The 17,484-nt window shown below is 37.0% G+C and overlaps 1 protein-coding gene across 10 annotated transcripts in view; it reads left to right on the top strand.

Moving 5' to 3' along the window:
- The window catches only part of REPS1 (RALBP1 associated Eps domain containing 1), a 67,895-nt gene that overhangs the window by 17,243 nt on the left and 33,168 nt on the right, over positions 1-17,484 (top strand). For 9 of the 10 annotated variants that reach the window (XM_037393206.1, XM_037393213.1, XM_037393209.1 and 6 more), the window contains exons 3-4: positions 3,631-3,827; positions 13,603-13,756. In XM_037393206.1, coding sequence (XP_037249103.1) covers positions 3,631-3,827; positions 13,603-13,756 — 351 coding nt within the window. Of the gene's footprint in view, positions 1-3,630; positions 3,828-9,522; positions 9,654-13,602; positions 13,757-17,484 lie in introns of those variants that run through there. The other variant, XM_037393214.1, reaches the window with a different exon arrangement.

Raw genomic sequence — 17,484 nt, 5'->3', positions numbered from 1 at the left:
TGCTATAGCTGCCAGAGTGACATAAGTGGATCCACGTCAGTGTTGCTCTGTAAGATGAAAAGAGACTTAAGATGTAGTGGGTTATAAGCTACTGTAGCCCTTTGCAGCGTAGTACACAACTCACAACTTAACAATATCTTTGGAGTACAGCTTTGCATTGAGGTGCCTTTTCTAGTAGATTTTATGTCTGTAGAATACATGTTATGATATACTTATGTATGCCAGTAATTAAAAGAAAGGAAGTTTTTTGTGTCTAAAGGATATAGATTAAACAATAGTTAAGGGGACTTAAAAACAATCTGATAGGACTGAAGTATTTTACAAAGCTATACAAAAAGAAAAGAATCATTGTGTAGACTTTTACAGTTATGTTTATTCGGGCCTCATACAAATAGTATATATACTTTTCATGTTTTTTGTAGCTTTTTGGAAAAATGAGTGACTTCATTCAATGTCTTGCTAGTATTCAAGTTCCTTTCTGCTCAAAAGCCACTCTGTGTTTATAAACCATTTTCCTGATGAGTGTTCCCAGATCTAAAGCTTCAGCAGGTTGTAGCAGAATGCCCTAGAATCAGAAAGCTGGAAAAGGGACCTTCAGCTCTTAATATCTGATAGAACTGGGACTTGATAAAACAATTGTGGAATTTCTTGCCAAATGCATCTTGAAGAACACAAAGACTAAAATCTGTGTATGTAGCTTTTCCCAGGGTTTTTAAATGCTTGGCTTCATTTTAATGTAAGATACCTTAAATGGAAGGAGCCTTTCTGTTTCTTTTAAAAAAATATTGGAAGAAATTTGAAGGAGGAAATTGACATGAAGGTGCAGGATAAATTCCAAAATATAAAAGACATTACTGTAAAAATCAGCAGCCATTGGAATTTTTATAATGGAATATATTTCTCTGAGTAATGACAATACTAGAAATACTTGTAATGGTTTCTGGATTTCTAGGAATAATTTTCTGTAACTGGTTCCAAGTCTACTAAATACAGCAAGTACAATTGACAGAACATTTATTTTTACCCTAACTGTTTTTAGCTTTGGTTGTCTGTTGCCTTGGTTGGAGTGGTTCCAGTCCTGTCAATGAAGTTCCTGCTCCTAGGATGATTCAAGTGGTTGTATCAGCTACTGAACAGCTAAAATGCAGCAGGCTGAAGACTCATAAAGAGTCTGAGCTTAGTTACCTTCCCCTGAAAACTGGGGTTCAGTAACCTGGCCAGCTGGGTTCTGCCCACAGTCCATCTCCAAGAGGTCTTGAAGAGGACCTGTTAGAGCCATCCCAAACTAAACCATATATTCTTTCTCTCTTCAAAGTGAAACGTATAAAATTAGTTGAACGTTATATTTTAGGACATCTACTATTGAGCTCTGCATTCTTTGCATGTTTTATTCTATGATTTTTCTTAACGTTATTCACTCTTACCTTGGTATTTTCTCTCCCCTTCTCTTACTGTTTTTTTTACTCTCTGTTTCACTGTGTGTCTCAAGTAGATGGGAGCCTTGCTTTATGTGAGTTACTGAGTGGAGTTTACAGTCCAATTTTGAGTACTAAGTCCATCCAACACAGGTGCCATCCAGTTGATTCTTCGTTAACTAAGTCCTTTTTTGATTACTCAGTGTGCAGTATAGTGAAAATACTGGCTTTAGTTATTGTAGTAAAGCCTCTAAATCTGTTGTTCCTTTGCTGGCCCAGAAAATTTTCCTTCCAGGAAGCTAAAAATTGAGAAATTGATGAGGAGTGTTTATTTCAAAGTAATGTTTAGGTTTTTTTGGTGGAAGAAAACGTTAACAAGGATGTAGGCATACACAGTACAGAGTGCTGTCTAATTTATTCAATACTGAGATTTAATTCCATTCAGAACAGCTCTTGGATTTATAATTGAGGGATTTCTGAATGGTAATAAATGTTGTAGTGTTGAAATAAGGTTTTTCTGCTGTTCTAGGGAAAAGACAGAAGGTAGTTAAAAATGGCAGAACTTCAGTTGGTCATGTAGAAGCTTAGTACAGCAAAACAAACCTATATTTATCTAGTCTTGTTTTAAAGAAGGCAGTATTTTGTGTTCCTTCTGAGCCTTCTATATTATTTTGTTGAACCAGTGCTAGGTATCTCATGCCAAAGGCTTGTGTTGGAACAACTGATTCCATAGACTTCCCCTCTGTCAGTTGGATGTTTTAGTGTCTGTATTGGCTCGTTTTGCAAGCATACAATTTTTCACTTGTGTCCAGTAATTTTTTCACTTTCTGGGTGGCTGTAGTTCACTGTTCAGCTATGTGAATAACTTTCCTGGCACAACATAGTTACAATGTTAACATGAAAATTGGCATCTAGGAATGAGGAAGGCATCAGGAATTGCTTTAACAGTGTTTCCACATAATAGGTAACTGCAAATTTAGCAAAGAAGCTGTGTTGCATGCTCCTTCCCTGTGTCGAAAGCTGTTTGGCACATTGAATTCTGCTTAGTGATAGAGGCTTAAATCAAGAATTTATGTTCTGACTGAAGTGCTGAAGTGTTATTCTTTAACACTGGATACATAAAGATGTCTATGGATTCATAGTTGTTGAATACTACAGATTCAAATGAAACTCTTCGAATACAAATCAATTTAGTCTTTAATTTTTATGTAATAAACTATGCAGTTTAATCTCATTTCTAATACAGTTGGTAATACCACTGACTTGTTTTTGATACCAAAAGTAGTAGAAGTAAGCAGTCAGCAAAAGACATTAAATTTGAGCTGTGCTTGGAAATATTTTTCCAACGCAAAACAAATTTACACGTAAGCTGTAGCAAATCCAGTTTGTTTTCATTCACGGTGGAGCAGTAAGAAAGTTGTGGTTGGGATTCAGAAAAATGGTAGAAATCTTGCAGGGAAAAATTGAAGACTTGCATAGCTTCATTTTTTTGTATTGGACTACTCTGAACCAGAGTACATAAAGCTAAGGACTTCCTAGCATTTTGAAGAAACTTTGCCTTATAGGTGTTTGTTACAAAGTAAGGTGATATTGGAATGTTCTCAGTTGTATCCCAGTAAAACAGCTAATTTAACTTCTGTTGCAGAAAGGTGCACACAGATGTGTTTAAGCAATAGTTGCAGGTTTTGCAGTAAGACTAGATTATATTACCTGCTGTAAATACAAACATGACATGAGCTCATTAAAATGTGATATTGAATATATTGCAGCAATTTAGCATTTGTTTTGCTGATGAACCATTCTGTATGAAGACATTCTAATTTTACATATGTGCTAGAAATGGTAGATAAATTCTGAAAACCGCACTTCCATAATTAAGCGTTGGCAAAACTAAGAAAAAATTAGCTAAATCTAGGTTAGCTGACTGCTACTGCATTTAAGGCAGAGTTGTAGTGCTAAACTGTTACTTAGCTAGGTGAAGTCCTCTTTGCATACCAAAGCCAGAATCTGGGTAGCGAAATTGTGAAGTATAATGCAGAAGGGGTATTTGTTTTTTTCCAGCTGGCAGATGTTGGCTTGACTATAGCAGCATTCTCAGTGTTTAAGTAATTGGGGCACGTGTGAAATTTTAATTACAACATAGAACTGCATTTTTACTTTTAAACATACTTCTGTATAGTAAATAGCCAGCTCTATTATTTTTTTTTTTCCACAGTAAAGGACCTCCCTCTTCCCAGATTTGGTGTGTCAAAGAATGAGCAAGAGTCAAGACACACAGCCTTGTATTCTTCAGATGCTGATAACCCTGCTTCATATTCAGGTGTGATTCCCCCTCCACCTGGCAGGATACAAGTGAAAAAAGGCTCTGTGAGCCATGATGCAGTTCAGCAACGTACATCAGCTGACCAACAGGTAAGTTAACTTAAAGACTAAACAGGACTTTTAATCGCTACTTTGCTGCATAGGTGTCAATTTGATAGGGCTTTTAAGCTTTGTTGCTTTCAATATAGTTTGTTTTTAAAAAATTCATACTGATATATATTATACATGAAGACCGCATATGCTGCTGAAATACTTGCATATAGGAGACATTTTTTAATGAAGTTTTATCTGTGTTTAAAATAATGGTGGTAATGGACAAAGAATTGAGACAGAAAAGAAAATTAATGGGTAAGATACGACAGCAAATATCAAGTAGCAATCATTATGATGTTAATACCTTATTTATTAGATAGTTCACATCGGCTTCCTGGTCATTGGAACAGTGGTACTGAATGCCATGGAAGACTGGGTTTCTAGTCCTTCAACATGCTGCAATACCTTTAAATCTGAAATACTTTATTTAGATTTTTTTTTTTAAATCTCAGTTACTTTTCTCTGCCTTACGCTTTATTGTTCAGCTATTTAATTAAGTGGAGACAGTGAGAACCAGAAATAAGAAAGTTTTCACGTAGCTTTTTATTGTGTTCTAATAGTGAGAAAATGGATTTCCTTCTGCCCACTGGTTCTTTCATCTTCAGCTACAGGATATCTCAAATGAAAACTGTAAAGGCTTACAGCTTTGTACCTCCTTTTAATTCCTTGGGTTTTGTAGTTTTTACACTCTTCTTCCATGGGGAAATGTTTGCTGATTGTCTTTTCTACAAGTAAGAACACTGAGTACAAATACTAAATTTTGCTGGGTGTATGTGTCTGTGTATAACTGTTGAATGACCTGTGGTCTTCCCCATGGTATGCTCTCTTCTGGGCTTGTTTTGTAAAGAATGTAAGGAACTTGCAAACATCCCTTAATCTCTCTGGGAACCAAGGAATCACTCATAAACATTTATTGATCTCTCTGGGAATGGTCTGGACTGATCCAATATAAAGAAAAAGCAAATTAGCTGAGGCCATCCATAATCCATGTTTGGCTGCAGTTTCCTTTCTCCCAAATGGGAGATGGGGATTGTAGCAAAAGGAAGACTGGCAGTAGATCTGAAGATAGATTGTTGTTGTCTAGTTTTAGTAGATGTGTTTGAGAGAGCTCCCCAGTGCTTCATGAAGAAATTAACAATCGCAGATCTCAATCTGATGATGGGGTTTTAGTTTGGTTGAAATAGTGTTTTATATGCTTCCATCATGTTGTTGAGATTTAGTGAACAGCTGTGGTTTCATACAGGAATCTGTACTGGTGTAACTTCAAAGTAACAAAAAATCTGGTGTTTGAGATCTCTGCATTCTGGGTAAAGAAGCCACATATTCACAAAGGTGTATAAGCATCTGAGTTTCTTTTCTCCATCTTGGCTGACAGAAGCAGCTTGGTATCTCTCTTTCACACAAGTCTATATGGGATCATCAGAATAAAGAAACCGTGTTTAAGTCCTTTGAGAGATCTGGCCCAGAAAGCAGACTTGGAGCAAGTGTAACAGACAACACAGTATTGAGTCCAGCAATTTTAAGCTGCATTCATGGTCTAGAACATCAGGGAAGTATTGTCTGATTTTGCACCCTATCGTAAAACTGCATTTTCTGTGACTGATTCTACATTTCTGGTGGTACAGTGAATCCATTCAAGCAGCCTTCCTGTCATAGTCTAATACTTACTGGTTTGGACACCATGTTAGAAATAAGCTGAAAAAGGGGTGTGAGCCCTTGAGCTCGCTTAACCACATGAATACTCTAATGGGGCTATTTTCCAAAAGACAATTTTTATCAGTGTTTTTGTAGAAATTGCTGATTGTTGTGGTTTGACCCCATCTGGCAACTAAGTACCACACAGCTGCTTGTTCCCCCTGACCGCCCACTCAAGGGATGGGGAGGAGAATTGAAAAAAAGGTAAAACCCACGTGTTGAGATAAGAGCAGTTTAATAACTGAAATAAAATATTATAATAATAATAATGATGAAAAGGGAGATTACAAAGAGAGGAAGAGAAATAAAACCCGAGAAAGAAGTGATGCGCAATAAAATTGCTCATCACCCGCTGACCAATGCCCAGCCCGTCCCCAAGCAGTGATCGGCAATCCCTGGCCAATTTGCCTCAGTTTATATCCTGAGCATGACATTCTATGGTATGGAATATCCCTTTGGCTGATTCAGGTCAGCTGTCCTGGATGTGTTCCATCCCAGCTTCTTGTGCACCTCCTCTCTGGCAAAGCATGGGAAACTGAAAAGTCTTTCATTTAGAGTAAGTGCTACTTAGCAACAAGTGAAAACATCAGTGTGTTATCAACATTATTCTTACACTACATCTAAAAACACAGCACTGCACCAACCAGCTGCTAGGAAGAAAATTAACTCTATCCCAGCAGAGACCAGGATACTGATCCAGTTGTCTTTACCTGGAGATACCACTCAGATTTATACAACCTAGAAAGAGGTTCAGACTAAATTCTCATTATATGCCACCGCTTTCAGTGTGAGGATGAGAAGATCTGAAGTCTGAGAAGTTAGTTACAGCATGTCATTTTCCTAAGGATCAGTGTTCTTTCTGAAGGAATTTGTGTCAGAGTTAAGCTTGGGAGTTTCACTCTTAGAGCTTGTCATGTAGCTGTTAGATACTCCATTAGTGAGTCTGGGATTTGGTTGGGGGATTTTTGGTTTTGGGTGTGTGGGGTTTTTTTTTCTTAAACTGTTTACTGGCTTTGTTAATGTGCCTTGCACTTCAAAGTAGATCGATCTCATAAAATACACTGGCTAAAATATTATTTGTATGAAATCATAAGATACCTTCATCTTTAAAAACTGGGTTCAGTCAAGTGCAGCTTTGCATATTAGTGAGATTTGTCATGCATAGGTTAATATCTTATAATTACAAATAATTGATGTAAAATAATTTAACTTAAGGTATTGTCTACTGAAATGTCCTAGCTAAAACTATTTCTTTCAGTGCATTATTTTGGCAGCTCCCCTCAGTGAGTTTCACTTGGAGGTGGGGCATCAGAAAATAGCAGTCAAGTTGTGTTTCGAAAGAGTAGCTATATGTGAGGTCATCTTTTAAAGTAAGTGTGAGCAAAGTTCCTTTTTTATATCTCTAGTAATTTTTATGGTGTCATTTTTAGTTTATAATGGCTAATGATTATGTAAATATAGCACTAGCCAGAAGTTTCTATCTTTTTAATATTGTTAGTGTTAGTAGAAGATGGCTGAAGTCACGCCCAGCTGTCATGGAAGCTACAGAAGTGATTCTAGGAGTCAAGCCAAACAACGAAAGACGTCTACATTCACTAGATGGCTCGTTGACTGCACATCCTAGTGGAGATAAAGCATTAGGGGAAAAACATATTTTTTTTCTGCTAGCATAATTTCTTCTTCCTAAATAATAGAGGCTAAGTAGATTTGAACATTTCTGCTGACATCTATACAAACACTTGTTGACATAAGTGTGTTAACCACAGTGTATGTAGATTATCTCTGTACTTTGTATAGCTGTAATAGCAGCTACGCCACTAAAAATGTTCATGTAGGCTGATCTTGAGAATCTAAATTCTGTAGAGTTCTTGTGCTTTTTAGAAAGAAATCTTCGTAGTAGAATTGGGAGCTGTCAGTGTAGATGGAAGCTTTTTTTTTTGGCTTTTTTTTTTCAAAGAGTAAGGCAAATGTACTGAAAACAGTTTCCTAGAAGAGGCAGTAGTGCTGAGTTAGGAAGTACTTTCTGTCTTCTGAAAGTAGCTTACAAGTAACTAAACATTCTCAATGTCAGTCTGTTAGATATTGCCTTTGGATGTTTTGTGGTTGGTTGGTTGTAGTGGTTTGATTTTTATTGTTAAAGCCAAAAACCAAATATTTTTTCCGCATTCTTTAGGCGTGATCCAGGTGTTGATCAGATACTGTTTTAGGATACTTTCACCTGGCTTGCCACCTCTTCCAGGAAAACAGGGTAGCTAGTTTTGGTAGATGTTGAGGCTTCTAACAGCTGGAAAACATGCATCTGGCACATGGGTATAGGCTGAACCTTGCTATATATCCTGGTGAAAATAAAAGGTAAAGCAGAAGGTACTCATCTACTTATCTGTGCATTAAGCACTCTGATTTATTGCCAGTGCAGCCTTTGGGGGGGACAGCTCAAATTTGGCACCTGTAGCAGTCAAAATTTGATCATTTCAACTTTTTTTTTTAACTATGTGAGGAGTTGTGTGCCTTTATTTTAAGTTTTGCCAGCAGTCCGTTTTAGTTTGCTTCTGTTTTGGAGATTGACCAGGTAATTCCAGGTAAAATATCAGGTATTACATGAATTGTTTCAGAGCACAGAACTGGAAAAGACCTTGTGTGCCATTGAGTCTAACCCTCTATTATAAGACATTGTATTAGATAATGAGTTTAAAAAAATATATTGGGGTTCTTCCTTGAAATCACAACCTTTTATCCACACTAGCCATGTTGGGGAAAGCTATTCCAGAGCCATAATAGGAATATAGTGGAATATTCATGGGAATATGATGGGAACTCTACTTAACTTTACTCAGATGAGGTAATCCTGTTCTTTTAACAACTTTGTCCTTAGCATTACCCGCAGAACACCACCAGTATTTACTAGGAAACCATTGTATTCACCCTTAGTTTTGTTTTGCTTGAAAACTATGATTGAAAAACAATCCATAGTCTCAGTTTTGCTTCACAAAGTAGTTGCCAGTAATCCTCATAATCCTTCTCTGCCTTTGATCCAATTTGAATTCTTATTGAAAATATTTTACTAGATTTATGTTTCTTGGTCCAAACGAGAGCTCACGAGTATTAATGCTGTTGCGTAGGGTACTTGCCTACTGCTGCTTGATACATCTCACCTCATATACCTTACTTATTAGCAGCTGTGAATAAAGCAAATCTGTCATATTGTTGTGGTCTGATAGTTGACCTGTGCATCCAGTCTTCTGTTTTCAGCTGATTGATTCTCATTACGCACTTCGCTATTAATTTCAACTATGCAAGAAAATGTGTTTTATACTTTAAAACCTGATAATTTACTGTTACCTATGTCCTGAAAGGAATCCATCCATCTGCCTCCTTAGATTCGTTGTCAGAATTCATCAGCATGCTATTTATTGTGCATAATCAGTTACGTATAGTATCAGATCAGGTTATTCCCCAAATCAGTCATTCAGGAGCTTTACTAGAAAATTCCCTTCAATCCCATAGTTCCTATTCTAATACAATCGAGCCTTGATCCTTCTGTAGTCAGTTCTTTTGCACCTTAGATTCTTGTATTAAACTTCACATTGTTGCAATTACCTTGTCTGGCCACCCCGCTGAAGTATGCTGAGGTTTGGTGTGGGTCCTTTGCCTAGACAAATCATAAAAATAATACCAGCCAACTTAAGTAAAATTTCCCATGCTGTGATTGATCCATTTCTCATTTGCCTCTGTGTGTGTAATTATTCTTTCTTCAAAATCTAGTCTAAACCTTTCAAACTGTTGAGGTCAGACTAACCAGTTTGTAATTGGCTGAACCAGACACCCCGCCTCTAAAAATTTGTAGTATTGCATGTGGAGAAGTTCACATTGAACCTTGGACTATTTTGTTCTTCAGTATGAATGCTAGTTGATTACAAAAACATGGGTTCTGCAATGCAATTACCATCTCCAGCATAATATTTCTTCATGATGGATCTGTTCCCTGACTCTTATGCAGGCTGTGTGGTATCAAGACCTGGATCACAACACCCTTAGAGCTACCCTTCGGATACCATGTCTGGCTTCATTGTCTCTGGAATTCTCCTTAGGAGGCTTTCTTCTGGCCTGAGGTGTGAGATCCAGGAAAAGGTTTATAATCTCCTTTGACTCGTGTATGCTTGCAATGCCCTTTTAAGATTGAGATCCCTTCAGAGTTGCTTTAGCACAGTATTGTGTTGCCTTATGCCAGTTTGTTTGACTTACCTTCATTGAGGTTCTTCTTTTAGAACCATATGTTATATCACCTTTTTTAATTATCATGCTATTTTTGGTAACTGCTTGTCATTCCACAGAAGTCCAAGTTCCGAGTCCTTGACAGTGTCTTGGTTTTGTAATTCCAGCTTGACAAAAATCATGCTTTTTTAGAACTTCTTAAAATGTGGGGTTTTTTTACAATTAAGATGGATTGCTTAAGGTTATAGCTAACAGGCAAAAAATATTTTTTTATTAGTTATTGAGAAGAATGTGCCCAGCAGTTGGATTTAGCATGAAAATGTTAAATAGTTATTAACTACGTATGTCAACATGCTTTTATTTAGATCAGTTTTCTGGAGAAATTTGAAGAGGAAAAATAGATGTCTTAAGATAGTAAAAACTAGAACATAGTAGTTGCTATGTTTTTTATTGAGGTTTGTTTGGAGAAAAATTAAAAGCTGGTGTTTAAAATGTTTAATTGCATTCAAAGTGCTAAAATGGTTTATCAAAATAAGATTTTAATAGCAACTGCTATAATAAATGACATATCAACTACAGTATACAGATGGTGAGTAAAATTGTCAAAGTTCCCAAGGAGATTAGGTGGGTAACTTCTGTTAAAATCGGTGAAATTCAAAATTGCAGTTATCAGTAACCCAAACTAGGCAACCTGTTGTAGTTGAATTTCAGCATTTTGAAGAGCAGTTAGGTTAGGTTGTGTACCCTAATACTCTTAAAAAAATCTGACCCTGGGTATTTCAGGCTTTCAAAATTTGTTTCTTTTATTAATAGATTCGACAGGCCAAAGTGGACAACCCTACTTCCTCAGCTGCAAGGTATACTCTCAGTTTATGAGAGTGTATGTTGCAGCTGAGGAACAGAGGTGGTTCTAATGAACCTATGGCCTCTGTTCCCTAAAGTGTGAAGCTCAATGCAAAACTGAAGTGGAAACTTTGTACAACAAACCATGTTTTCTAGGCATGAGTATATGAAAATGACAACTTCTTACTCCCTGCAAAGGCAGATACGTAGCAGATGTTAACCTATACATAAGGGGTGAATGAACCTATATGTAAACTGCAGTTTCAGTAAATCTGTACTCATTGTGTTTTCCCATGACTGCTTTTGAATGAGAGTCAATGTTTCTACAATCCTGCCTCCTCCCCAGTCTTTTCTGGATTTCACTTTCCTTCTTTGCACTTGCATCAAGCCGTCAGTATTTTGGCTAAGCCATTTTTTATTTATATATACACACACATATATGTTTTTGTGTGCATATATAAATATACTTTTTTTTTTAGTTAAGGCGTTTAGGTCTCCTAAGCTTCTAATAAGCTAGATTAATGCCATGAGTGGTATATGCAAGTGATTGGGATTGCACAAGGGAAGGGTGGTGCCACAGTAATGCCATCTAAATTTGGTTTAAACTGTTTTGGGAATGTGTGACTTGTCTGTCTTCCAGAAGCTTTTTGACGTTAGATTTCGTGACATGCTTTTGATGTTCAGTAATTTTGGAGTCTGTAAGCTGAAGCTCCAAATCAATTGTGAGAAATCTGTAAATGTTCAGAATTCTGATACACCATTGATGGGAAACATGGAGAACAAAGTTAATTATTTATTATGCTTGTACTTCAGGCGAACTGATTACTATTATTACATGCTTTACAGAATCACATGTAAGGTAAACATTTAAAAGAATCGAAGAGGATCATATTTGCAGTTTCTTCCTATGCCTTGAGCGTAAGGCCAAATGTTAGATGGAAGCTTCTGAATAGTCAGTTGTCAGCTTCATCAGGGCAAGGCTGCTTTGAGGCTTACATGTCAGGAGTTTTAATGTTCACATGCAGTTACTAGAAGTAGTGAGTGGTTTCCTTTAGACTGTCGTATGTTTGTCTGCCTCAGGTTTTCTTTGTCTTTCTGGACCATCTGACTGACTTAAGTAAGAGTACTGGAGTAAATGAATAGTGTCTGCAACCAAGCATAGCTTTCCCTAGGTTTACTCATGGCATTTTGTCTTAAGAACTCGAGCATCCTTCAAATACTGTCTGATAAAAGATGGCTTCTATAAAAGCCAAGGGAAAAGGAAGCTTTTAATTGATTTCAGTGACGCATCATCATGGTTATCCTAGCTCGTGTTGCACTATGCTAAGCAGACTAACCATTCAACCTCAGTTCTAGCTTCCAGCCTGCAAGTGGCACTTTGGATAAACTGACTCCTTCTCGTGCCCCCACGTACCTGTAAGGGTAAGAATGTGCTGTCATCTAAAATACTTGACAAGGAACGTAAGGTGCTAACAGTTTCAGGCAGATTTCAGAAAGGCATGTAACTGCAACAAAAAACCCTTGACCTGGTGGAGGTACTGTGGAAAAACGGTGACTTTGTGCAGTCTTGGTCCCTGAATTAAAAGTTGGAGTGAGTTAGTGCTGCTGCCAGCCACTTTTGTAATACTCTTTGCCAATACGTATTTAAATGCTTTGAATGGTAAGTTCAAAATCTTGTGGCCTAGGAACTCATTTTAAGGAAATCTGACTGAATGGTCAGAACTTTCAGAAAATGCCTCAGTTGCAGAATCAATTGGGCTGGTCCTGTATCCTAGGAAACATGAAAATCAGAGGGGGGAAAAAGGGTGAAAGTTTACATCAGCACACTAGAAAGTCACCAGTTGTCATGCCCTGAAACTTTTTTGTTAGGATGCCTGTAGTTTTAGTGTGTACCTTGCTTTGAGAAAAGCTTGTTTATGGCACTTTCTTACTGCTTTTAGACTTTTGCAGATGTAATATTGATTTTAAAAGCATAATGACCATTGAATGTTCAGCAAGGTAAACCAGTTCAGTTTTGGGAATCATGTGGAAGCCTACAGTCAGCCTGGGTGTTGGTGCTTGATAGTATGTTAACAGTTGTTAACACAGAGTACCAAACTATTTTTTCTCTACTGCTGAAACAGATTTTTAGATTTTTAGCTTTGTTTTTATTTTCCAGGAAACTGAGTTCAGGTTTTGTTTTATTGTTGTACCTGTTTTCACTGATAACGGTTTAGTTCACATTGAGAGATCAGGCAAACGGTAATTTCAAAAGATCTCGATATAGGGAGGAGATAACTTTCTACTATATAAATACTTTTCACAACATAAATTATTTTTTTGTTTGTTTTATTTGAAATGGAATAATCTGGTAATCTAAATGTCTCGTGAGAACTGATTTCAGGTAGAAATTGCTTCTGTGATTCTCTGTTTTCCTGCCTGTTCAGGGAGAACATAGTACAATATGGGATTAAAGAGAGGCTTAACAGCAGGGCAAAACTACCTTGCAATTTGTACAGCAGAGAAGTATATCCTAGATGGCATCACTCTTTGGAAAAATTACATCTATGTTCTTGCATATTAAAAAAAACATGGCCTGTCTAGTGATTTCTGCCCCCCTTCCCCCCCAATGTATAATTCTGGTTTGTTTTTATCACTTGATGAAAATTAGGTATGATAATAAATTCTACAGTAAGTAATATTTTCTTTTGAGACCTGGTTTCAAATGTAACTTTTATCACAAGTGAAAGTGAGTCTTATAATCTAGTTTCCTTTGTAGCTAAATCATTTAACTTGGCATTGCTGTTCTCTTTAAGAATTCCAAGTTAAAAATACATTAAATGACATTGTTTGGAGTGAACATATCCAGTCCCTGTTATACTGTACGTGACTTCTGCTGTTCGCTCACTTTAATAAGTACTAAAATTTTCACACTCCGAAATGAGACTTTAACTGCAGTGATGGTTGAAATAATGGTTTTAGACAGGCTTTTGTGTAATTAGTTATTTAGTAAAAAACTTAAAAGGTTCCTTTGTTTTATTAGGAGTCCACATCTCCAGTTGTTTCACCACAGCAATCCCCACCAACCTCTCCACATACATGGAGGAAGCACAACCGCCATCCCAGCGGAGGGAATAATGAACGGCCTCTTGCTGGACCTGGGCCTTTTTGGGCTCCATTTAGTGAAGCACAACCAGGTATAAATGTCTTCTGTTATGCTTCAGCTGTAACCCAAAGTTGTGACGTTCTTAAGTATATTAAATGAGTTTAGGGCAGTTTATCTTCATGTACTCCAATCCTGGAAACTTTCTTGCAGATTCAAATGTTCATGTTCATGGCAGCACTGTGGAATCTGTGGTCTTGCATATGGCGAGATCCGTTTCTTAATGTGATATGGGAAACGGTTAAGAGTTTGGAGGGAGGGAAAGAGAGTATGAAAGTTTCCCAGGGGAAAGTTTTCTCATACACAACTGATATCATTCTGAAACTGTGCAGGAACTGTCAGTATACCCAACAACATGAGGAGCTCAAGGGCAAGCAAGGGAAAGATAACTTACTGTTTGACTTGTGTTTCTGGTAGATTAGGTGAATTGTTAGAACAACTAATTCTCTTAGCATTTTTTTCTTTCTTTAAAGTCTATATAACTGAAGCTACTGTATTTCCAATCTGTCAAGGTAGAACCACTTATTTCAGTAAAGCTTTTCATCCTTTGTTGTTCCTTTAACATGAGGACCCTCGCTGTTGTTGTATCACTGTGCTCAGATTTAAAAAGCTTTCCTCTTAATATCACATATTTCAAAATTTTCTGTTTTCTTTTGTGATGCTTAATAGACTTAATATGTTTGGGAACAGTGGGGCAATTCTTATTCAGGTTCTGGTTTTGATGAAACGTTAAATAATATGCTGTATTTTGCAGGCTGTAGTTTCAGATTAAACTGTGGTTTGTTGATTTAAGTTGTGATATTCCAAAATTGATACCTTTCAATTTATCACCATTCTGTAGTTATAAGCATCCATGGAGGACCAGGGATTCTGTTGTTAGAATTGTTTGGATAAGGAAACAAAACTTATTTTAGAAGTGAAATGGGTTGTATGCAGAGGTTTATACCAGTGTCCTGAATGTCGTTTGCTAGGAAGTGCCGGTCAACTTTATATTAGTCTGCTCGTTGCATATACATAATTACTTCTAAGGGTTGTGATTTCCCCCCACAGTCAATTTCTTGACTCTCTTCTTGGACAGTTTAGTTGATTTGCTTTTCTTACAAGCTGAACTACAATTTTGGTAGCTGATTTCTAACTTGTTAAGGTTTTCTAATTTAAGTGAAGGACTCTAGGAAAGCATGCAAACTATTCATACTGTTAAGAATTCAATATTGCCCTCTTAAAAATAAGGTTGTAATACAGTAGCTCAGTATTTGCCAGTTTTATACTCCATACTGAAACACATTCATAGTGTGTTTAAAGTGATTTGGAGATACCGTTATAGAAAGATTGTATGTTCTGCCAGCGCTAAGGGGTAGAGTGGATTTTCATATATTGGTTTAAGAAAAATTGTTATTGTGAATCACTGTGGATGATTTTTTTTTTTGCTCTGCAGGTGATTAATTACTCCTTTAAATTTCAGCTGTTGTAGACAGTTGGTCATTCTTTTTCCCTTTGAGCCTACTTTTTTAAGGATGGTATTTTGTAGAATAATTATATTCTGCTGACATTTAGGTAGAACCAGATAGACAGTTTTCTTAAAATCAGCACTGCAAGCTCGTCTTAATTCCAATGCAAGATGTTTTTGAGAAATCAGGTAATTTGCAAGTACCTGATATAATTTCAGTAGGATTTAAGTTAGAGCTGCTGTTTCAGTTGTGATCCAAGAAAAATAAAACCCAGGTCTCTTTGCTTGTATTTCATATTATGTGAAACATCATTTGAGGGTAATGGGGTTCTCAACTGCAAGCCTGGAATGTCAAGTGTGAAAGTGATGAGTCTAATAATAAATAGCATGTTGCCTTAAACCAGAAGAACAAAAATCAAAATGTAATTTTTGGGGGTTTGTTTTGTTCAAATGGGAAGATTCTGACATAGTAAAGGTATTGCATTGCATCATCATACTGCCACCATGAACAAAATTAAGTAGTGCTTTCTGTATTGAATTGGGTTGTAGAATAATTATTAGATAATGACTTGATTGAAGTTTTTAAAAATCTTACACCTTGTTTTGTATCAGTTTTAAGCATGACTTACAGCTGTGGTTCTCAGTTTCTTGAGGGAGAAAACCTGTTCTCATCTCAACAGAGCAAATTCATTTGGATTTTACAATTTTTTTGCCACTGTGTTGTCCAGTAATTCAGTTAAGATAGTGTTAGTGATGCTTCATAAAGCTGGACTCTGAGGTACTGTCATGACGAGCACAGTGTGCTTATACACACGAAGTTGGAAGGCAAGGTTTGTTACCTTCTTTCGTCAAGCTTTTTTGTAAAGAGACCCCAAAGAGTGCATGTATTTTACTTTAATACCAGGGATTAAAAATGCAGTGACAGACATTGATCACCTGTGTAGAATGAAGTTTATAGTTGGTTCAGGTCTCATCCTTAAATGTTGGGTTCAGTTCTGTTAAAACCCGAGTCTCTCAAGTCTTCCAGGTATCTTTGATTTGACAGTTAAGATAAAGCCGTTCAAAAATCATGTTACATCCCAGTTCTGGCTTGCATCTCTGATCAGGATCAATCTTCATAGAATAATACAGTGAATGACTGAACCCCTTGTAGGAAACTGAATTGTATATGAGAGCCTCCTGTTCCTATAGTTACCAGGGAAGGGAAAAAAATACTTACACTTGCAAAATGAGCTGAAAACATGCACTACAGCTTCAGCTGCTAGAAGTGTGCTAATGGTAGCAAACTTGGAAAGAACCTCTTCTCCATTTCAAATGATGAATTTGAATGGCATGTCAGGATAGAGGCTAGAAATTATTTTTTTATTACCTTGTAGTCCGTTTGGGCTGGAGGCAAAGCAGAGCATTTATGTTGGTAGTATCTAAATAATGATTTCAAACTAGTGAAAAAAAATCTGAGGTCTTCTGTTCAGTCATAGGACCTCTGTTAGCTTTCTTTGGCATTACATCAAAGTTTTGTTTTGATGTCTGAATATGAATGAGAACTTGCAGCCCTAACCCACGCTTCTTTCTTTTCCTCGTTGGGAGAGATATTGCTGCAGTTCATGAAATCAAGAACCAGAAAACTTCATGGACAAAAGTGGAACGTGTCTACTGGGCTAACAGTTTGTTTGCATCTTTAGAGTCCTCCAAGATATTTACTATGCTTGCAGGGGACTGAATAGTCCTTTATTTTTCCTAGCTACTGCTTAACTAAGTGATGATAACTGGCCTTTTTACAATGTAAAGAATATTCTTACTTGTATGTGATTATTCAGGGAGGGAAGAGCTCCACTTCATTTTATTGCCGAAGTTTTACTCACCTTCTGGTTTTGTTTCATCACAAGGTGGTGGTGAGGAGAGGTCTTGCTAGTTAATGAAGTTGAAATTTTAGTGCTCTGTGAGTAAACCCACATTTGTATAGTTGCTGAAAATTACAGGCTACTCGGATGTTATCTAGATAGACCTTTTCTTACACTTAAATTTGTAGCTTAAAGCAAGGGGGTAACTCTTCTCCCCCAGGAATGGAGGTCATTTTCCACAAGTTATGAATGTGCTGGTAAGATATTCAAGCTAGAGAAGGATATAGAGCAGCGACAGGAATTCAAGTTAGGTCTTCACACTAAACCTAGTGCATTGGGCTTCACCCACTAGTTCAAATCTAACAGCTGGTTTTAGGCCTGCTCTCCATTCAAAGTGCCGTTAATGGTGTTCTCACTGGTGAAAATGCACAGACACCATTGGTGGTTGTTTCTTCGTTGGGTTAAGAATCGAGT

This window comes from Falco rusticolus, chromosome 6 (assembly GCF_015220075.1).
Source record: "Falco rusticolus isolate bFalRus1 chromosome 6, bFalRus1.pri, whole genome shotgun sequence".
Taxonomy (NCBI): Eukaryota; Metazoa; Chordata; class Aves; order Falconiformes; family Falconidae; genus Falco; species Falco rusticolus.
This window is presented reverse-complemented; position numbering and strand designations above follow the sequence as displayed.